Source organism: Acanthaster planci, linkage group LG02 (genome assembly GCF_054643075.1).
Source record: "Acanthaster planci isolate LZ-2023a linkage group LG02, COTS_SCS, whole genome shotgun sequence".
Lineage (NCBI taxonomy): Eukaryota > Metazoa > Echinodermata > Asteroidea > Valvatida > Acanthasteridae > Acanthaster > Acanthaster planci.
Window position 1 is genome coordinate 15,054,738 of NC_141778.1, and position 23,729 is coordinate 15,078,466.

At 40.3% G+C, this 23,729-nt stretch overlaps 1 protein-coding gene across 1 annotated transcript; it reads left to right on the plus strand.

The window, feature by feature from the left end:
* Positions 1 to 3,938: 3,938 nt before the first annotated feature.
* Positions 3,939 to 9,952, plus strand: LOC110973304 (somatostatin receptor type 5-like). Its single transcript, XM_022223998.2, has one exon. The coding sequence runs from the start codon at positions 5,461 to 5,463 to the stop codon at positions 6,847 to 6,849; it is 1,389 nt and encodes a 462-aa protein (XP_022079690.2). The 5' UTR covers positions 3,939 to 5,460; the 3' UTR covers positions 6,850 to 9,952.
* Positions 9,953 to 23,729: the final 13,777 nt, after the last annotated feature.

Sequence of the window (23,729 nt, forward strand, 5' to 3'; positions counted from 1 at the left end):
CTTTCATGCGTGAACCTAGGGCACTTTTATGTATCAGTACGTCACTTGTACACGGCAGTTAAACTTTAATGACTGCTTTATTGACCGCTCGACATAAATTCTGCCGTGCTAGCTTAATTAAATATTTAATTGTGTGTTCCTCCCGAAGAGCAATAGCAGTGGACCTTAGCCAATATGTGATGTTTGGGATGCGCTCATTCTAGAGAGAAATAAAATTATGAGTAAAGGACTTTGATACCAAGGTAACAACGTTCAGTACAACAAGGGTTCTTTGTGTTTAACCCGACCCAGCATGTATCTGGGTCATCGAGAGTCTCTCGAGGAAAAGGTCGATTACAAGATTGGTATAAAAATAGACAAGTTCGAGGCGGTGCCTTTTGAACCTCGATGTCGAGTATACAATTTATGTCTAGTATCCCCGTAGGAGCGATTGCCTATCAGCTTATAGTTTCGCAAAAGTCATCGTTGCTTGATTGAGCAGCATTTTAGTAAACACGCTGGCTTGACATTTAAGGTCTCATGATCCGTCTGGTTGATACATACTTTCATCAGGCGTAATTCTAAATTGACGCAACACGTCTCATTATTTTAAAGTTACAGTTTTTGATGACAGGTGTTTCCTGTCGCCACTGTTTCAACTCTTACCGTCCGGACCCAAGAGGCAGTGCGATTCCTTGGACCAGACAGTTACTGATTAAACACTCGACAAAATTTTCCATAAATGATTAGACTGGCACCTTTGACAAGGATGTCGTTATGCCCGGTAACTATGAGTCATAAGGTACTACTCTGTTTAATCATTTACATTTTACACAGAAAAAAGGTCTTTAGAGTGGCAGTGAAGAGACTTATGACAACCTTCAGATGAGAAGCCTATATGTTTTAGGGCACTCTTTTTGTATTCTATGGTTCTCATATAGTTGTTTTTTTATTCATTTGAGGTAGGGTTGGTTGGTTGAAAAAAAAAAAAATTCCCCCCAAACACAAAAATGATCGTTACGATATAGATGACAGAATAAATCAGACAAAGTGCACAATGTACACTTGATACTTGTTTTTTTTTATTGAGTAGCATGGGTGTCTTTGTTTCTGGCTGAGTACAGATAAATATTTGTATTAGTACACAACACAGTAGGGCCTACATGGTTGGAGTCAGTGTCGTGACACCCGTAAGGTGTTTGTGTGTGTAATGTGTGTTGGTTTTCCTGTTGCGCTGCATACAGGTAGTATAGGCCTATTGGGTGCGGTACCGCTAGGTCTGGTAGCGATGCCGTACCGTGGATACCGTCACTGAGTTGATGTTTGGGCATTTTCAGGGCTGTTTATTTCACAGGTCATCACAACCTACTTTTTTTAGAGGCAAGGTCCTCTCAGCAGGGTCGGTGGGAAAAAGGCTTTTTTAGAGGTCGGGAGCCAAAAGTAGGCTCGGTCGGAGATGAGAACCATAAAATTTAAAAAGGGTGCCTTTAGGTATGTCTATGATATCATATGAAAACTGCATTTATGTCATCCTAGCTTTGAGCAGGGTAGTGTAATAATGCAATTTTTATTAAGATCTTTGACTCGATGTATATTCCACCTACGACCATAGTCATTTAACGGTAAAAATAAGTTACAGTTTGAATGACATAGGTATTACACAACGAAGGCACGTTTCGGATTATGCACGAAGCGGTTTGGTATCCATCGTATGTACTGATGTCAGAGCATTTCCCACAAAACTCTTCCATTAGCCTTCTCTGGTATAGGGCCATGTCCAAATCCGGCACTTCAGACTACGGCTATTCAGTGTGGCACGCTGGTGGCAATAAACCAAAGCGGTAGACTTAAAAAAACTAAAAGACACAGTCTTACATCCAAGATGGCGAACCGCAAGTTCTCGTAGGAGATGTGACGTGAAAAGTCACGTTAAAAAGAAACTCATGAGTCCTAATGTACATGGATTATTCCACATCGTGGAACCGATACTGCGATGCTATCGTACTTGTCCTTGCACCAAACAGTAGCGGGCCAAGAGTTTGGACGTCGATCACCCTGTCCTGGTGATCAAAATGTAGGCCTATAGCCATTAGAAAACTAACATGTAAAAAAGGGCAAACTCTGAAGCAATCTCAAATGATTAATCATTCAGGATCATTTCCGGAGGAAGGATGCGTTGTTAATGTAATAAATATATTAATCAAGCGTTAACTCTTCTGGGCAGTAGAGCTAAACCAACGCTTGGCCGCAGCTCCTAACGACTGCGTCATTTATTGTTGCGGTAAATGACGTTGTAATTCACGGGCGAAAAGAAGAGGAGATAGCCGTTCAGTGAAATAAAACGTCTCCAGCAAAGACACAATGTGGCTTTCTGCTCAAGGTTCAGGCCCTGTACCGGTGATTCTCGCCGGAGTGGGAACCCTCTTAGTCTGGAAAACGGTTCCTGCCGCTCCTGTTATATAAACCAGGTGACCATAACTGGCAACCTGTTACGGATATAATGTCGAAATTATTTTCACATCTGCTTGCTCTTTTCAATGAAGTAGAAGCTTCTGGGGAAAGAGGAGGGGGCTATTACGAAGTGGGAGGTAGCAATAGCATACCCTGCCCCATTGAGAACCGTCATTTTGCCATTTTAACATGCCCAGATAATACTCGTACAAACCATGATTTATAAAAGAACGAGGGCGGTATTTATTAACAGTAAATTGTTTCGTCACCTGGCATTACAGAGGTATCTGTACTGCACAGTTGATTCTACTGTTCATTTCTCTTTGCACGCTGACAGTTAAGGGGGAACAGATACTGAAAACATTTGGTTCACGTGAAGTATTTGAAAATGATAATAACAACATGTAAGCATTTCAAAACAATGTTTGCCTGTGGGCCAAGCTACATCAAATACAACGTGGTCAATTGCAAACGTGCGACACTGTATGTGCTTTGCGCAATGTACATGTACAGTACATGTATACTGTAAATGTCAGCGTTCTAGCGATGACGTCATCTGATCAGCAAGGGAGCGCAAACGGTTAAAAGGGGATTTTTTTGTGAACGGGGAAACGCAGGATCTTTTTTTCATTTAGGGGTCATAATTAAAGTTGTAAACATTAAATTTACGATTTTTTAATGGTTATACGTATTTACTGTTATTTTGAAATACTTCACGTGAACTAAATAGTTTTGATTTCTGTTACCCTTTAATTCTTCTGTCAAAGCTAAAAAGACCGCACAGCAGATTCTGTCATCTCTAAAGGTAAAACATAGGCTGTCTACGAGAGAAGAGAATTTAAAAAGCCCAAGCGAAAATCTTTTCCAGGCATTCCTTTTGAAGAAACTGTGTGATGAACCGTAATTTGGGAGGTAACAAAGCCACTTATATTCAGCTAAGCTATTCTCTGGAGAGAACCCAAGACTCACTTAGTCGACTTCAGGATTGTGTCCAGAAAACTACTTCTTGGGGGGCAAAGCCGGAGGTTCCACCAGTTATGCTCAGATTTACAACTCAGGTGGAAAGAGTCTGTTTAATACGATTGCAAACCGGTTTCAATGGCACCAAATTCTAAACTTAAACACTTCAATTTTTATTACACGAAACAGAACTTTCCCACGAAAGGAAACTATAATCGCAACAGTCTGCAGGTGCTAACAAAGGTGGTTGTGGGCTTGCCGCTCTGTCCTGCTGATGTAACATTGATGCGAGATCCTCTTGCTCGCAAGATTTTGTCAACAGATCAAAGGCAGAAAAAGAACATGTTCACCTCTCGCGTTGCAGTCACAAAGGCCTTTCAACTTGGGTGTATACCTCCTCAAACTCAAAGGCCTTCTACAGTGTTCTGAATCACACAACTTGGTATGAGGTCGTGTTCGGACGTTCTGCTTCCTTGAATAAGGACCAATCTGGGACAATAATCATTATGAAAAACAGATGGGAAATATTTTAATAGTACAGATTTTCAACAAGCATACATTCAAGTTCATGGTGGCTTCCGTTATTACGGGCACAGCCATTGCACTACACGTACATGTAGTGACACACAAAGAGCCAGGGATTATTACGAGTATGCAATTTGCATCCAGAGTGTTTGCTCTACAGTAGTTATCCAGCACGAAATGAGACAGGGGTATCCTCCTAACATGTCCAATCGCCAACACACTCTAGACTATTGTAACCTAACACATTCCCCCCTCGACGCCTGAAAAGATTTCTTTAGATTCCAGTGAAATAATGACCAACACAAAGCGGGGAGGGGGGGGGGTTCTCTCCGACCCAAATCTTGCTTTATATGTATAAGTACATAAAGAGCTTACCTTCCCGTCCAACTCAAAATGAACCACTCCTAACAGCGTATGCCCCAAAATGAACTGCGTCTAGGTCATTCGGCCCCGGTGTGAGGTCTGACCCACAAGTGCGGCCACGGACTCATCGCGCGCGTGCTTTGTTCCCGAATGACCCTGCATTTCTGAAATGAAGTGGCTCATTGTAAATGGTGGATAAGCTCAGCACGGCAAGACACTCGCACAACCAAGGGCACGCTTGATTCAGTTGACTCCGATCCACATAACAATGAGCAATGCCGCATTTTTCCAACTGTGGAACCCAGGAACCACAATTTGACTGGTTAGATGGAATGCCAGTTTCTATTCACAAACAATTCATAAAGCCTCTCCATTCAACAACGTGCAACTTGACCATGTATTAACATTTGATAATGCCCGCTGAGAAGAGATAAGGCCAGCTGCGCAAATCACGCGCTGGCACCTGGTTACAAGACAGTTCAATCAATTCTGATTGGTCAAGAGTCTGTGTGGACGCGGATCGCCACGCCAGTGTCAAGTCCATATAAGGAGATTCCGTTGGACAACATGCACAAGGAATATACCATAAAATAGACGGGGGTGTCCAGGATAATGAAAGTAAAATTTTGAAACAAAAGTTTGGAAATCCATGATATATTGACATTTTTTACCTTCTGACTAAAAGATTATCCATGAATGGGAAAAAACATGTGTTTGGCCTGTCTTAAACTAACGTTGAAGACCGGTTTAGGAGACTGAATGTTGATAACGCCCTTGCCTGCGGCTCAGGCGTAAGTCGCGTTCCTTCTCCTGAGCTTGGTCAAGCACGTATTTATTATTGTTCAATAAAGCTGATTTTCTGTAACTTAACATCGCTTAGACATTAAGTAACAAACAAGACCGTTTACTCTTAAAAAGTAAGTATTTTTATGGATATTAATTCAGTGGATACGAAACCCCTCTGTTTCATGATGGGGAAATATGTATTTCATCGAATCCCAATTTCCAAACCATTTCATTTTCTTCCTTGTTCACTGAACGATACTGCTGCAAACAAAATAGGAAAAAACCTTGCAGACTCAGACTGCGCTGCATGCACGTATCTCTCAGCAAACAGTTCATCCACTTTATGTCGCACCAGACAGTGTGTTTCCACACAGCCTACTTGCCAAATGAAAGCGGATGCTGGACACTGTGCGCGAGTTCGCTGAGATCGAAGCCCGATGGTGGATACTGCGCATGTCAGTTTTGGAGGGCGACATTAAAAAGCCCGGTGCGACAGGGATTTTAGGAGTGGCGTATTTCATCCACGGGCAGGCAGGAGCCGCACGAAGAGCTAACACGGCCGTTCCCTGTAAATCATCCCGAAGTTCAGGCTCTGCATTTGGTGCTCTCCTTGAGCTGGTAAATATGGATGACTTCATGTCTCTGAACGAAAGCGTAGACTGCTTGTATGAGTTCCGTGTTAATATCTCCCTTGACTCTGTGGATTCCTACACGTATAACGACGGGCAGAGTTTTTTAATTATTGTTCTTCTACCAATTCTCCTGTTTCTTGGAATCCTGGGGAATACAGCCTTCATTTTTGTGGTGTACCGTCAAACCGAGATGCGGACAATCACCAATTGGTATTTAACCAACTTGGCCGTAGCAGACATTTTGTTCCTGCTCAGCGCCATAGTGGACAAACTTTGGGCGTACTACTTGTCTCCTATCCCAGGAGACAATGGCCCACACGGTCACTTCGGATGCATCGTGCTGTATCTCATCGCCGATCTAACCTACTTTGCATCTCTTGGCTTCGTTACACTTGTGTCTTTCGATCGTTTCTTGGCGGTCCGTCGACCACAAGCTTCGAAGGGAAGAAGGGGGAAAAGAACTCCGGTCAAGCTCTGCGCTGGTTCCTGGGTACTCAGTTTGTGTGTTGTAGCCTGTTTGATTCCTTCCCGGGATATGTTCGTCAAATACTGCCTCATGTGGCCTGAAGAAGACAAGTACCAAGGATTTCCTTCGCACATGTACGTGTGCCAATCTCGTCAGGAATGGGTGGACTACGTCTCCAACGTCATGCAGACGGTCCCTTTCTTCCTCGCGTTCGCTCTGAATGTGTTCCTGTACGTTAACATCATTCGAGGTCTGGACCGCTCTATACAAAACCTGGGCAGCCATGGGATGTCTCAAGACAAGAATGTCACTATGAGAAACCAAATCGCCCGCATGCTCGTGGTTAATGGGGTCGTTTTCTTTTGCTGCCTGTTTCCTTTTGAGTTGATTGCATTGTTCAATGTAATCAGAGACATCCAGAAAACCAATTTTATTCCCGCGGAATGGCAGGGTCTGTTCCTTGAGATTTCCCGCGCTCTCTCCTATGTGAATTCAGTGGCCAACCCTTTGATTTACACCCTCATGAGTCACAGGTATAGGGCTAACTTTAAGATGGCCTTCTCTTTTGAGCGGTGCCGCGGAATTGTCTCCCAAAGAGGACGAAAGGAAAACGATGCAGCTGCAGCGAACGACTCCAGAAGCGCATCTCACAGATGCCAGACTGCAACCCGCGTCGAAATTTTATGAAAACCTAATGAACGTTAAACATGACTTAATTCAAACCACTCGACCATCAGTGATAATGTTGCAAAAGGATCAAGATTTACACTGTCGTTTTAACCTCTGTATTGACAGAAAAATATAAACGTACATTGATATATATTGTCGCGTGTAAACGTTTTCGAAAGTGTTCATAATTGATCTGCTAAGTGACGTCTGAGGGTACGACGATTTTTCTTAAGGGCGGGGGCCAAATTCTGTAATGATTGTGGGGTTGTAGTGCTTTAGTTTTGAAGACAAGAGACTGTGTATTACAGAGATGCTTCAAGACATACTCTCTAACTCCTACTATCTCTCCGTACAGGTAGGCCTGCCACCTGTTGACTATTTTTGGAGTATAGCCTGAACCTTAACGTTTGATTTTGTGATTGTTTGTTTCGTGGTTGGAAGTGAAAACTAGACGAAAGAGATGCCTCACTATTTACAAGACGGTAATATGTAAGTCAGCAGTGTTCTCTGTGTCCTTGAACAATCTTGAGTAAAACGTAATATCATTCCTTATCAGTAACTCGGTACTTGCTGTGATAGCGTTTGTCGACTGAACCACAATCACAGACAGACAAACTAATCTGGTGTTTGTGATACTTTAATTAGACATAAAGAGATAATGTACGTATTTTATCATTCGTCTTATATGGTAGATTTGTTCCTTAAAAGCATTTAGGAGTAGTTTATTTCGAGATCAATTGCCGTTACCACATGGACCACATGGTGCTTGTGACATTTATGTGTACGGACAGGGCTGTTACCAGGTTGAAGAAATAGCATCGATGGTCAGTTAAAGCTCCAATTCTTTAAATCTATATTCTGTACTTAAGTACTTAACTTCATGTTTAGTACTAATACAAGCATTCCTCAGTCACGTCGTCTTAGCAAAAATTCTCTCTAGCCCCTGTACTTAGACGTGATTTCGTTGCCCATGCCACAGTTTAGCTGCCTAACCAACGGCGACCTTTGTTCTTTGCGATTGCGCTTGACTCGCTATCCGGTGTTTGATGAATGACTAGACTTATTTGCCTAAGTGACTTGACTGTAGTACAATTATAATATTCTCTCAGGACCAAGCGACCATCATTACTATACCTGGCCATGACAGGATGGATTACACTAGAAATCAATATCGAGACGCCATGGGATGGCGCTAATATGCGAAATTGCCAAACCAATATACTAATAATGTCAGCAAATAATTCATCTTCACCAGTTACACTCTGACGCGTAGGCTGTAAAAGACTATTTTCATTTTTTCTTTTCGTTACGAAGTGCTGTGTATACGACTGTACTCACCGATGTTTGGAATATAGGTTATCATAATCACGGGCGGCGCTAGAGAGGTGTAGGGGTTGTGACACCCTGCATGGAGTCAGTTAGGTCAGCAAAATCATGGGGATCTCGCCAAGAATGGAAAAGTGTTAGGTTGGGGAATAAGAGTAAATTCCATGATTGTTCCCCCATTCGGAATTATCTAGCCATGTCTGTGATTATGATGACGGAAGTGGCTTGTGAACTTAATGCAATTATCAAAAAGACACTAGTAAAAAATGTTTCCGGCAGTCTGTTTTTTAAAAGATCCCTCAACATGGTGAGAAATACGCATAAGAACTTCACCAGTGCACGTTCCCACAACCATGTAATCGCTTGTCATGCCGGGGACCTTAAGTACGGAAATTAATTGGCATAAGATGGCGAGGGCCCTGGACACGTTTGCCTGATGACTGACTAACAAGATCTGACATGACAGATAACAAGTGCAAACAAGCAAACGTCTACATTTACTAGAAATCGATATTTTCTTGTTAAGGCCTGGCCATACTACAGGTGGGTGTGAAAGCAAAGCCATTTTTGACGTCACGAAAGTTTAGCTGCAAAGTTTTGCCCCAGTTGAAACATGTTCAACATTTGCGAATTGGCAGTCCGAATATAATTTGACCTGGCCTGACAACTTGGCGTTGTTGTTCGCTTTCGCGCCAAGTATGAACCCGCCAAGTATGAGAAGTTACTGTTTCACTGCGAACTTTATTCAAGAGAATTTTCTCGATAGAATTCATAGCTCAGCCTGATCTTCCCCCCCCCCAGTTTTGGGTTTTTCTGCGTGATCGTGCCACATATGATCAATGCATACGATTTTTTTCTGACATTCCCTCTAGCGTATGGTTGAGATAGCGTTTTGAGATGCTATACCTGAAATCTGGTTTGTTTTATATCTCTCACTCTCTCTCCTTTTTAGGAGAGGAGGTAGGGTGGCGTCATTTTCATTCAAAACTGAAATGTGAGGGAATTGATCTCACAAGAAAAACAGACTTTGGAAATACACAAACAACGCTGGAATGAAAGATTGAAATTGGAAATAGTTAAACATTCAAAATATTACAAGCACTTGTGCTAATGTCAAATCAAATTTTCTGTGGAAGTCAGCACTTACGATTTTTGTCATTGCTAATGGTTTAAAAGCTAAAAGCCTGTTTTGTTAGTTGTTCTACCAGCAATTCAATTTGCTATTTGCAGACATGTCTTGTTAAGTGTTCAGACGCAATGCCCGGAAAACAACCAAAAGTATGGACAAAAAGTGCACAGAAAGCCATAACATGGTTTGTTTAGATGATTTGACTTCAGGATTCCTACAGAACGTCTTTTAAATTTTAAATTGTTAAGAATGTGAATGTTATAAACGTGACGCGTGTATGATACATAGTTTCAACAAAGACGCATCGCTTTCAAAAGCATTTTTCTCTAATCTAATCTGCTATTCCCAGGGACCCCACATAAGGGTTAATTGTTTCGTCTTTTACACGACATGTATATAACATCTCCCTTATGGATGTTTGATTTTGGAAGGTCTGCCAGTGTTATTGAGACTGTAAATGTATACTGTTGCAATTCGGTGCTAATGCAGTTTTAGCGTAGGCATGTTGTGCTCTCTTTGTTTTACTCAATAGAAGTGCTATTGGTGGAGTCTGTTCATTTTTTGTTGTGAATTGTATAGCAAGGCACGTCTGTAGAAGTGATGTGTGGCCTCAGTCTGTTTAAGCATGGTTCAAGTATTGATTAAACGTCTACTTGTGGAAAAGATTATAGGTGTTCTGGTGCATCGCTGTCTGCTGTTAACCTGTATTTTATTGGTAATTTTCTAACATGCATATATGCATATATGTTGATATTTAATTGTCGTTCACGAACAAGAACTGGGCCAACTGCGTCCAGTATGCTTACTGTTTACCATTATTGGTATTTTGAATTTCAAACAAACACAAAGGGTGTGGTAGACATTGTCTTTTTTTTCATTTGAACATCAGATATTATCTCATCCAGGTCATTCATCCCAATCAAAAGCCGTCGGCATAAGTAAGTTTAAAAGGCGTTTTTCACCGCTGGCGTTATACAGCGCTTACAACCTTGCTGGGGCATTACAGAAGCCAAAAATAAGGGAGACAAAATATGTAGCTATTAAGAAACAGGTTGGTGCAAGATTTAAAAAAAGGAAGGGTGCCTCCTCGGTATAGCTTCTGCTCCACTTGAAATACGTTGACCCGTCCGTGTTCGGTCTAGCTGTTGGATTACTCTTCCAAGTCATATAGATATGCCTCTTGTCTGGGATCCGCTTTACTCCTTTATGGACCTCGGGCCGGTGTAAGACAATGTTGAGCCTTCTCGAGAAACTGTAGTGCAGTGGTATGGATCGGTCGTGAATGTCTTTAGCGATGGCAGTATTTGAGAAACTGCTGAGATCTCCTGGGATGCTTCAGTCGAGTATTGTACGGTCGTGACCCAAATCTTAATCGATTATTCTGGGTATCGAACATCTCCATGAAGATAAGCCTTGATAATACTTGGGGGACCGAACTGTGTGCTTTTCGGCATAATGTCCAGTCCCCCGTGCAAGGTTGAGTATAGCTTATTTTGGTGAGCAGCAAAATACTGTACAATTGTAGGTTTGTTTTGTATGAGGCGAGGGAAGGGGCAGGGTGCAATCTTTTTATGTAAATATTTCGTTCCCGCGAATTCTCACTCGTTCCAACGAATTGCTAAATCGGTCGTTCGAATCACTAAAACCGATTGCACGAGTTACTCGAGTACTTTGCAGAATTATACTTCACAATATCAATGCGTGGACGTGACTACGTAACTCACCGAGAAGATTTGCTCGTGGAATTCGGGCGCTAGAATTCATGTGCACGACGTAATAGTTCCTACAATGAAAGCGTAATTCAAAGGAACCAAACACCAACGTAAATATTGAAAAAAAAGGATGTAGTTTTTTGTCCTTAGGCCAGTTCATTCTAAATTGAACTGTGAAATGGAAACGAATTTGACATCATAAAAGACTTGCAGAGAAATTTCGCTCAAGTTGGAATGTGTTAACTTTTACGAATTCGCATTGCGATATTTGTTCTGCGTTTGTGTCAAATTTCGCGCCAAGTATGAACCGACATTTACTTTGTTTTTCTATTTCATGGTAGAACAGTCTTTGCATGTGTAATGCATACTGCACAGCCAAAGGCTCTAGAGGGTAACCTGGAAGTAACGGAGGGATTATTCAAATCCTTTGTTCAGCATAATATACAGTAGTTGTTTTGAAGATGGGATAAGCTTACAGCTTTTTTTGGCTCCTAATTTGGAACTCAACTCAATTTAATTGGACGGGCCCTGTAATTAGAGATGACAACGCTTGGCTTGAGCTTTGAAGTAAATTGATGGCATGGGTGTAGACGCGAAATACAATACAGTTGAAAGCAATCGATTCGGTAATTCTCTCTCGGCAGAGTTTAAATCAACAGGGCCAAAGCGTATCAGGAAAAAGGGCTGCTTGTATTTTCTCAAAGCTGCTGGATTTTGGCAGGAGAGCCATTTACAAAATTCTGGTTTTAAATGCTCTTCGTAAGGGGTCACGCGAATTTCAGTATTAAGTGTTCTTTTTCCGTTATTTCCTAGATGTTTTTTGTTGAGTTATTTTCGGAGGTTTGTTTTTGACCCATAGAGCAAATTGGATTTTTTTGTTTCGTGGGGTTTTCGTGTGTATTATTAAATAGATAATGTTTGGAGATACTTTCAAAATAAGAGTACGACAGAGGCCACATGTATTTGTGGCATTCATTTTGTTAATTTATTGACGACATGATTCACTCAGCATTTTTGCTCTTTTGCCGTGATGGGTGTTTTTGAGTGATTTCAGACAGTTAAGAACTATAGGCCCCTATCTGTCACTGTAGACTAAACCATATAGTACATTGCGTTATCGAGCACAATCCAGTTCAATTAAAAGTTTTTTTCGCCCGTTTCCTCATAGTGTTGGGTGGGCGTGTTGTCAAGGCTTCACCTTATAATTATTCAAGAAATCCAAAACGGTTATCCTCAGCAACTGAAAGTAGAATACCCCATCTGCCCAAACCCATTAATGCTCAATATTACCTCCCTTTGTTTATTTATATAGCAAGGCCACCCACATTGGATACGTCTATGACACAGTGCACTGACGACCACCATGAAAGGCCAATTCATACATGTATTTCAGGTAGATGCGGCAAGTGAAGCAGCTTGACTTCATGAAACGTTTGCGGTGAAATTCGCTTGGGTTAGATTTGACAATAGAAAATCGTGCACATATTCTGAATCGTTACACTCTACACTCTGCTAATTACATGTACTTGGGATTGTTAATTTCTTTAACTTCAGCACGATTGCAATTTACTCTGAAATTGCACCGAGGTTTACAATAAAACAAACACATATGTATAAAAGACGTCACTTATATTTGTAGAAGTAGGCCTAATCTGGTAGTAACGAGTATAAAAATAATTTTAGAATTGAAAACTGACGACTGACCAGATTTTGAAAGGGCTCATTTCACGCTATGTCAGAAAGTAATTGACGAGCGATCCTGTTATGCCCGGGTATTGCTTCCAGTGGTATCAGATTTTGCGAATGAAACTGCATGGACACGAGAGTTTTGTGTTTGTCTGGCATCACCCTGCACTGACAAAACCGTCTTCCTTTTTTTTCTTAGACTGACATCGACTTCCTCAGATTACTTGCATCGCTGATAACTTTAATGACTTAGGCACACCGTGTACAGCGTACCCATACACCATGACGAAATTCATGAAGTCAATATGCATGTATACGCTTTCGTCAGCGGTGCCTCTGTTTCTCGCGGGAAGGAGGGGTGTGTTTACACTGTCACTTTTTTGAAAGAGGATAGGCGAGTGTACATTCCGTCCAGGGAGGAAACAAGCCTTGGATTGCAAAGCGTGTTATAGCGACATAAAAAATGCGCTTAAAATAAACTTGTTCCAGAGTTTGTCTATAAAACACATCTCTTCTCAGGGGCGGATCCAGGAATTTTTCCTCGGAGTGGGGTGGGGATTCAGGGTGGATTTTTTGTTGTCTCATTTTGGCAGACAAAGGGAAAAGATAATGGAACATTAAATGGCATCCATTGTTTACAATGGTATTGGTGCATTTACCTCTGTACACTTTCGTTATTTTTTTGTATTTTATTCCCATTTTTTTTACCTTTTTATCTTTTCTTTTTTTGGTCTCAAAGCGGGGAGGAGTTAGACCCTTCATCCCCCTTCCGGATCGGCGCCTGGTTCCTATTTTTTCTATCTATCATCCATCAGTTATTATTGTTTGCTATTCGTTGGCACTATATAGTCCGAGTAACTACAGTGAGCCAGTTTGCCATAAAGCTAAGGTTTTTGGGGAACAAAGCGCGCGTGAGTCAGCTATGGCTTCGTATGATAGGACCATAGATACCAAAAGAATTCTTCTGATGTCTATGGATAGGACCCCATCTCCATTATAAAGACTGGATAGGACACGCGCACGCTTTAACGCATGGTGAGGATTTGGAAAAGTGGACAGCTGGCGGTGAGGATTTGCTGGTTTCTGCGCATGCGTATTTTATAACGTAGAGGTATGATGGGGTATTGCATAAATCAATCTCTAACGTTTTAGCTCAGAAATAGTCTTTAACAAAGATGTTTAAGGGATGGGACAAAAGAAAAGGGGGGTATGTTTGAATTTCGACAGATAAATTGCATTGTCCAAAGAAAATATATCAGCCTATGATCGGTTCCCAGTCAAATTTCGGAACCTACGTCGTCATTATTAGTAGGGTCGTTTTATTAGGAACTATTCAGTTTATATGCCCACAGTTTTTTCATGGCCATTATTTGTTTTGTTTGTTTATCTTCATGCATAGAATTCCAAGAAACAAAAAATTGAGGACTAAGGCGTACTCACTCAGCAAAGACAAATAATTTGTGGAAACCATGATGTTGTAGTTGTTTGGAACACTGCCTACCAGAGTGTGTCCTTGGTGAGGTCGTGTCAGGAAAAGTTCAAATAGGGTTTTGTTGAACCTGTTATTATTTAAATTTTTTAATAATGGGGCCTGTTGCTCATTTTTGAAACAAAACTTTGAATAAAGTTGTTTGATGAGCAATTTTCCAAGTGTGTAGGATCAACTAAAATCAAAGTGATTTTGCTGATGTATAATGCTCTCCATTTTGCCCACTAGTGAGATTGTTAGTTAGTTTGGTCTATTGTGCATATTTTCAATGCCCATGTTCATTTAAGTTGTACATAAATTTCTCCTCTAAAATACCAAGTCTTTTTAGTAACGTTATATTTGATCTCTTATTGATGGGCAGATGGTTCGCTCTCTGCTTAGAAACTAACTTGTATTCGGCCGGTCATCCATTGATTTGCCACGCTTGTGGGCAGGCTGTGGAGTTGTGTGAGTACACAATAAAGAGGGGGGGGTGCAGCAAAGAAAACCGTCATGACATGATGAAGACAACGTGGAATTTGAGGGTGTTGTTGAAGAGAATTTCAGCCTATCCGGTTGTCGTTTTTATTTTGGCTTGTTTTGTTTCATTTTGTTTTGTTTTTTGGTTCGGCTGGAGAGCTAGAGTGTGCAGTATAATGAGGCATTTGGGCTCGTTTCCATTCGGAAGTCGCATTACCCTTGCAAATGTAGTCTGATTTGCCTCGCTCCACTTAACATGAATGTTTTTACCAATATAATAATCCACAGAGAGTCGCCTTCCTTCCAATCACATTGACTTCCAAATGTTTCCCTTAAGAGCCAGCGGCAGAGCGGTGTAGACACGAGCTGTTTAGCTTGGCTGGGGTGGGGTTGTTCTTTCTTTGGGGTTTGACAAACGTGCTTCCCGTTGATACAGGCGATAAAAAGGATCCACTTGTTAAAGTCACGCGCATAATATTAAGCACAATTTTGGCCTGTAATGCAATTTTAGTGAGGGTATCAATAAATTCATATCCATATCCCCGAACAACATGAGCAACGTTCTGGGGCAGGACCTTTAGCCATACTGCACTACATTTGTTCAGTTCGTACAAACAAAGAAGCAAACCGTGGTTACTGTCCATTAAGTATTATTCATGTTCCACTATGGTTTCAATCAAAACTGGATGGCATTCCTGTAATGAGTGAAGTGAAAACAAAATCTACCTTATTCCTGAAGGGTTATATCGATTAGTGAATTCTATTAGGAAATATGTTTTGTTCTCCTCCTCTCAAATGGGTGCGAAAACTACTCCGATATCTCGTTTTGGTTGGTCTCATACACTAATAAGACTTACGTACATGGTTATTTCTGGAACATTTCAGTGCACGGTTTTGCTGACAATGGGGCACCGATACGTTGATGTCATTACTGGATGACGTTGTTCTTTTCTGTTTGGATTGTGAACTCCAAATTTACCCACTGAAAATTATTGAGAAAGCACTGCTCAGTGGAGTACCAACACGAAGAGAAACAAACAACAACAAATCACCACAGTGAACAAAACTGACATTGACAAAATATCGTGAATTCTGACAAATGTAAGGGCAGATGTAGCTGTAACACTGATGTTTCTTCCTTAGATCATGACATCATATACGATGCTCATAAATATGCTAATTCACACTGGCATATTAATTTAAAAGGGTTTCAAAATGCCCTTAAAATACGACAAAAATAAATGAAAATAGAAAATTGGGTTCAACGGGACACAGAAGAACTGAACACTTACAACAACTGCATTAAAGGATTACATGGTCCCTTTAATGCGCAAAGAGTGTAGATTACATGAGATGGGGTATATACCCTTCGACTTTTGTGACTGGGAATGGGCCAGTGGGTTACCCCCACACGATGAGCGTTGAAAAGGAATAAAGGGTTAAAAGCAGACAGGAGCCATTAGGCCTATGTGGAAAGAAAGATTCAACTGGGGCAATGCGTGTAATTATGGAAAGGTAGTCGTACACGACGTATTAGATTGCTCTTACAAAATTAGAAAAAAGTCTCTCCCCTAAGGTCGGCAGGTTCGGGATTTCATCATCCTGTCCCATCCTATACCTGACTTGGAGACTCAAATCCTCGCCTGTGCGAGGCCTAAAGACTTTGAGGTTTAGTTGAGAAGGGTCTTCTTTGCAAAGCTCCTCAGGTTCTCGCTGCCAAAATTGAAGTCTTTTGCCGAAAGACATTGGTGCGAGGGGGTTATTGCTGAATTTTAAGTTCCGGAGCTCAAACAATAAAGTAAGAGATCCTGGAAGGGATGTGAAGTGCTTGGCTCGTCTATCAGATCTGGGCAAGACCCATCCATTAGCAACAAACTTCTACGCGTTGACGCAAAAAGGGACGTGCTCTGTTTACGCGAGGAGTGAAGCGATGGCGCCGCCCGAGGAACCGGAACTCCATTATCTTGTCATCTTTTCCAGTAGACGCTTGCATCTGCGTTGGTGTGAGTCACTTTTTTCCCAAACCGGTCTTCGATGAACAAGTTGCTGATACATGTATTTCAAGTCTTATGCCGGCTATAGTTCAAATGTCTCTGATATACAATTGAGACAAAGCTCTTACTGCTAGCTACTGCCTATATAATAGCTTTTAACACAAATTCGACTTCAAACTTTGACAACCTGAAATGAAGCCTACACTTCTTCTTGTCTTTCAGCTCTGTATAAAATTGTCAGATTGCATTTTGTTCTGTAAAGATTGTAATGCATTTGTCTCATTGATCATGCTTGTCAAACCTATTAATTTGTGACGATGAAAAGAGAGCACCATAAATTATTGCCAGAGAAAAATGTGAACGCTTTATTTGACCCTGATACACTTTACTTCTTGCATGCAGATGACTAAATTCTACAATGCCTATTCTTTTCATTTATTCTCATTTCGCTTTCTTTAACAAAACAAATTGATTAACCGTAATCGGAGCCATGTCTCTCTGTAAGCCATGGATCATTCTGCTTTGGCCAGTCGAATCCATAAGGAGTAAAATGGGCGAGGGATGCATTTTTATTGAACGCTGTCTTACAATTTTTACATAAATGTAGTATATACCATCGGTAACATTTATCAAAAACGGAGCTGCCGGGTAGTCTCTAAATATCACTTGAAAGCAACTAAATTACGAAAGCCCGTTCGTGTCAACATATTTTAATTATTTTTCATTATTGTTATTATTTTGGGGATTTTTTTTTCAACTTTACGAGGTTTAGTATTGCCGTACTTCATGTTTGTGTTTGCTTGTTTGTTTGTTTGTTTTTATTTCACCCTACGGAAGCCCGTTAGTGCCAATTTGAACTATGCAAAAACATCTATATTTATTATTGCTAAAAAATGCAATAATATTGCGAAATAACGCAAATTCTTTGCAAAATATACTACAATAGTTCTACGGACATTTTGGGCACGTTTGCACGGGACAATCCGCATGGTACAATGGTACTATACGCATGCATCCTACTCTTGTAACGTGGACTAACGTGTCCCAAATGTCCGTAGAACTGTTGCATTATTGCGCAAAGAAATTGCGTTATTTTGCAATAAAAAGATACACGTATTTTCATACCTTAAATTGGCAGTAACGGGCTTCCGTAAGGGAAAATGAGAAAAAAACACATAAATAATATAATAAAATATAAATAATAATAATTACCGGGTTTTCGTACTAAAAAACCGCGTCAAACCGCAAATCCGTGATATCGTGTCGACTAGACGTAGGCCTAGACACTTTACTTTACGATAAAGTGTTGTTTATTCAGCGAATTCAAGGCGTTATTCGTCGAAAAACGAGACACAAACCTCCAAGAGGAGGGTAAATTTGCCGACCACGTCTCTACTGGTAAGCCCTGAAAAGGACGCTTTTGGGGGAGGGGTAGTACCTGTCAATCTTTCGTCTGCAGCAGATAGGCCTGGGGTGTGTATTGTCCATGCACTCATGAAGGTACGTCTTGTGGTCTATGGAGTTTTCCCAAGACAAATAGCGCGAGCTGCGGGTTGAGCGGTGAAAACGATTTGCGTTTTTCTTGATTTTTTTTCTCCCATTGAAATGGAATGGAATGATACCTATAATAACAAACCTCAAAATAGGTCAATTTTGAATAATTACAGAAAAACTCCAATTGTGTATAACACATTAAGACCTTTAATGTCCTTTAATTCTCATTCAGTGTTGGGTGCAAGCCTATACCTGCATTGTATATTCGAAAAGTGCTATTGACTTTCAAGGACAGTTCTGGAAAATGTGCATTCAAATTTGTAAAACATAAATTCCATTTGGAGCTGATTATAAGAACGACGTCTTAATCTAATTTTGTTGCTGCAATGATTCGTATACGACTTCGATTTGCATCATTAAAACAATTTAATGTGTATAACGTTTCAAGGAGTACAATACAGATTAGGCTTTCAGAAAATCGATTTTTAATCCTCACTCGGACTGAATCGATTTTTCGTTTTCATTTGTTATGATTTAAATTCGTACTTTTTGCATTCAATTTAAATAAAGTAGGCCTATGCAGACATATACAAATCATGACGCAATTTTTATAGATTGATTAATTAATCAATCAGTGTAATATAGGCATCATTGACCATTAGTGTGTTTGCTCTTAATACACAAAGGTCAAAGTGAAATATAGGCAATTTAAGTGTTAAAATTATATTTATATTACAATATAAAATAAATTGTCTCTATCTCCCTCTTGCAGCTATCTATGGATATTTCAGGAGCCGTAATGTGAACTAAAGCTGTATGATGCGATAGTTGCAAATACCAAGCTAAACAAGTTGGGTTTTCATACACTTTATTACTGTAGTAGTTGGTGTGGTTTAAAAGATTGCATCACTTTAGTTTAGTTTGTTCATTACGAATATTCAAAGTTTTTTTTCCTTCAAAACGTTCCTCCTGTGTTACTTTTTTCAACACATAAATGAGTTCCAGTGCTGAGCAGACATACGTGCAATAACGCTGCGCGAGAAATTGGCTGCACGTTCAGCTTAGATAGATTGATGATGAGGTTAAAGAAACACAGGTTTGCAGATGTGCCTCAATTTTGAGCTCATATGGTAGGTAATATATTCAATTTAGTACACATTCTCGAAAGAGCACTCTTAATTTTTTTAACGGCAGAATACACCATTATGGTCATGAATTATTATTTGTTAAGTAGAAACAAGGATTTTAAATGTTTATGTTATGCTACATGAAGCGAATGCTGTACTTCATTTTCCAAAATAGTCCGAAAAACCCCTATTTCATCGATGCACTTTTAGACAAACCAGTCAGAAGTCTGAAGCCGTGGGCGGCTCGTCGACATGCGATCTAGTACCTTGTCTGTGCATGCACCCGCATCATTGGCCTCCCTTAGCCATTCAAATTACCGGCTAAAAATTCTCAAGTTTCCGTTGGCAAATTTTTGCGACCGAATCACTCCGACAGGAAATCAATATGCTCAGAAAGAAAGTATAGAAGAACTGTCTTCCAAATTCCTGCAGCGGTTTTCATCTTCTTTTCACCAGCTCCCTATCTACTATTTGATTCATTGTCTATGAACGGCGACGTATAGAAAATTCGATGTTGCCAATAATATTAGATTCCTGCTTACAAAATCATTATCGACTTAATGTTTGACTTAATGTTTATAGTTTCATTGTATTTCCCCCTTTTTCTGGTCTGGATTATTTTTCTACCTTTGCCATTTTAAATTTGGCTGGATTATAAATCGAAAACAGATTTTTTAACAACTAAAAAAAGTCAAAACAGCTAATACTTCGTAGGTATTGTGTACATCCAATCAATTGGTTGGACGTGTACCTACCAAAACTAGGTTATTTTTGACCAATTTATGTTTTTAGAGTATGCAGTCGATTTTTTAACAAAACTGTCTTGCTGAATGAGCTCAGTGGTGAATAATTTGTGTGTGGATGGAAATGGATTTGTGAAAAATGTCAGATGAATACAAGGCCCGTCGTTGGATCACCATACCGTCATAGCTCATTTTGCCCCAAGCGAACTCCGACCCTATTATATCCCTCTGTCACTGATAAGCTCTGACAAGGAAAGTGGATTCAGAGCTATTGTTAAGTCTTTGTGATGCACCCAGCTGTTCTCCCTTGATCATTTCTGCCCTTTATTTTTTTTTATTATACACAAACGGGACGCCAACGGTTCTGACATTTAGCTTCGAGCAATGCGCTTCAGTCTCCACGAACTTACCTCTCATTGCTCGTTTGCTTTTTATGCACGTCATACACGCGTGGGCTTGTTTTTCCTACAGTAAAATTGTTTTAATACAAACCTTTAAAATGCACCTCAGTGTCTCAAATAACTTTAGTTACAACTTTTGTGTCACAATCTCAAAGGGCATTTTACTGCCTATTCGGTTTTTAATGCTAATGAGTATTTCCACATTAATGAGCATAACTGTGATGTCATCCAAGGAAGAAATATGCAACGTTACACAGGTTTGTTCACAACAATTCCTGCATTTTTTTAGATTTTGCTGGACTAACTTTTCTCACCATTGCTGGCTTATTGTTGTTTAAGTGTATAGCAATAAGTAAGCATCAAACCCTTTCTCAGAAATGTTTTAAGCAAGCAAATTCTGGTTCACAATTGGAACAGAAAACCTATGCACTGAACTGTGCCTTCCTTAATGACATCCTATCAACAGCGTCCTCAATTGTCCAGAAAAGCCTGAATAGTTCAAGAAATTTTGAAAAATGCACTATTCATTGCATTTAACAAAGGAATGTAAACGACTTTTTATACATTGAAGAACAGTACAAAGTTGTAGAAAAATTGTTTCTAAGAAAATTCATCGAAACTACACTTTAAGAACCCCGTTTCTTTTAAATGAAAGATTAAAAGTATTAAACGTGTTCATCTGTTGTCAGACATAAAAACTATAATTTAAACTTTTATTACATTGTATAAAATGTCTTCAAATATTTTAAATCACTCCTTTTATTTTTCCAAATCATCCATTTTTGCTGGTTTAAAAATAAATCTGACTCTCTCAATTCCTTTTCTTCGTATGCGGCAAGCATAACTTTTTAAAGAGTGACATACATTTTCAGGACTTTGCGACAGCTGTAGACAGCATGGCTTCGGCATATGGAATGTGGACAGGGCTTCTAAGAGAAAGAGGGTGAATGGAAGGTAATAAAGAGTTATGCTCTTACAAGCGCAATGCAAGTCTCAGAACATTTAGGTCCGTCGTAAACCCGTGGAATTGCCGATGATCCCTGATGTGCGAGCACTTCCATCATCGCTGACGCTCTACCCATTTTAATCAAGCAATTCATTTCTCAACGAGCCATGAGAAAAGCTTGGCATTAAAAAACAAGATTACCTCAAACTCCGAATTCATTTCCCGTTCGTGGTAAGACCAGTGACATCCAATGCCACTTTTCACGCACCAAAAGCCTCTTTATCACTGCATTGCTAACGATGATTATCATCCAAGCTGTCAAATATGAAATGCTCAATTAATTACGCCAATAGAGGAGCTTGCGTCCACTTCTTTTTTTTTTCTAGATAGACGGACAAGGATCGATTAATATTAGGTTGTTTGTACAACTAGCCGTCTTGAGTCTCCCTGGACCGACGCGATCGAGACTACGGTCTGTGCGGTCACTACACCCAGTATTTTCGTTTTGACGAATTCAGCATTCGGTGTTCATCAATGGAGGGCATGGATCCTGTGCTACTGGGGACTTTCTTTGGCTAGTCATAAACGGAGTTTACGATTGCCTTAAAGGGCCTATACAGTACAATAAAAAACGTAGTCCTCGTTAATGCTTCTTCTATTTAATCTTAATTCGTAGTCATTTTGCCACTTTAAGGCTTTGGGGATTTGTGTCAATACGAATATGCGTAATTATGGCATGTGCGATGCCAGTTCAGGTAAAAAAACATTGTCACAGACACACTTGTAACAGAATTCGTCGGAAATGTATTTTCTTTGGTGGTTTGTTGTGTCAGCTTCGTATATGATAGTAGGCCATGGAGCAATGATCTAAGCAAAATATTCACAAGATGTGATTTTTGCGTCGGGGAGATGGGCATTTTCATATTGGGATCTTGCAGTTTAGGTCGTGGGTTTGAGTTCCGCGCTAGTAAATTTTTCATAAGCCCCAAATATGCATTGATGAAGGGTAGAATATACCCCATTTGAAAAAAAAATCCAACAATTACTTCCAGTGAGCAAAGTAGTGGTTCGCAATTTTCAATGCGAAGCTCTGCCAAAATGAACAGCAGCTGAAGTGGCACATGCCTTGAAGTGACATCGCAAAAACAGGACCCTCGTTTGTCAAGAATAACATAGAACATTTTAAGATTTTTCAAGGACAAATGTATGGTGTTCTCAAGCGGACAGGCAAGCGTCGTGTTTGTGAGTGAGTTCGAATGTCGTGTTTGTGAGTTTAACGTCATGTTTGTGAATTGCAAACATCGAGATGTGTGAGTTCGAATGTCGTGTTTGTGAGTTTGAACGTCATGTTTGTGAATTGCAAACATCGAGATGTGTGAGTTCGAATGTCCTGTCAGTGAATTTGAACGTCATGTTTGTGAATTGCAAACATCGAGATGTGTGAGTTCGAATGCCGTGTTTGTGAATTTGAACGTCATGTTTGTGAATTGCAAACTTCGTGATGTGTGAGTTCGAACGTCATGCTTGTCAGGTTAAACGTCGTATTTGTGAGTGGTCAGGGCTAATTTTATGAAGCTGCTAAGCACAAAATTTGCTTAGAATCAGTATTTTCTTGCTCAGGAAAAACATTTTACCAGCCAAAAATCCCTGTCATTTTCTTATGATAAGCGAACATCAGCTGAACACCAATCACAAGCAGTATACAACATATGACATTTGGGTAGTAATCTTGTTTTTATCTAAGGAAAAAATCATGCTAATGATCCATGAAATTGGCCCTGACCACTCACAGACACGACGTTCAACCTTACCAACACGACGTTCGAACTCACACACACGACGTTTACAATTCACAAACATGACGTTCGAACCCACACACACGACGTTTGAACTCACACACACGACGTTCGAACTACACGGCGTTTAAACTCACAGATACGACGTTTGCCTGTCAGCTTTAGAACACCATAAAAACGTCATTGCAATCAACCAAAAAACAATATCAAAAGTGTTACTATGTACTTAAATTCACGGACGCACGCCCCTTTTAATACAGACTTCCACGCCAACATAGCAGGTCCATTATTACGAGGGTGCTCATGGGTTCATGTTTTGCAACATTGATCGTGAGGGACGATCATCAGGACGGAATCTATTTTCACAATGCATGTAAAACTGGGTTAACATTTGCTGAGGAATTGCGTCCGATCTGTTGTCATTTCTTATCATCTCACCACTTGTTCGTGTCTCGCATTAGCAGCCACAGCTCGCCTTGTTGTTTCAGGCTTTTACGCGGGCAAGCAAGGATGTGAAGTAGGCGGTCATGCTTGGAGGGGAAAATGTACCAGAAGACAGATTGTCTACAGGCAGGACGAATTGATTGGACGGCCAT

Excerpts from the sequence above, each read along its gene's own strand:
- LOC110973304 (XM_022223998.2), top strand. The coding sequence starts at position 5,461 with ATGCTGGACACTGTGCGCGAGTTCGCTGAGATCGAAGCCCGATGGTGG.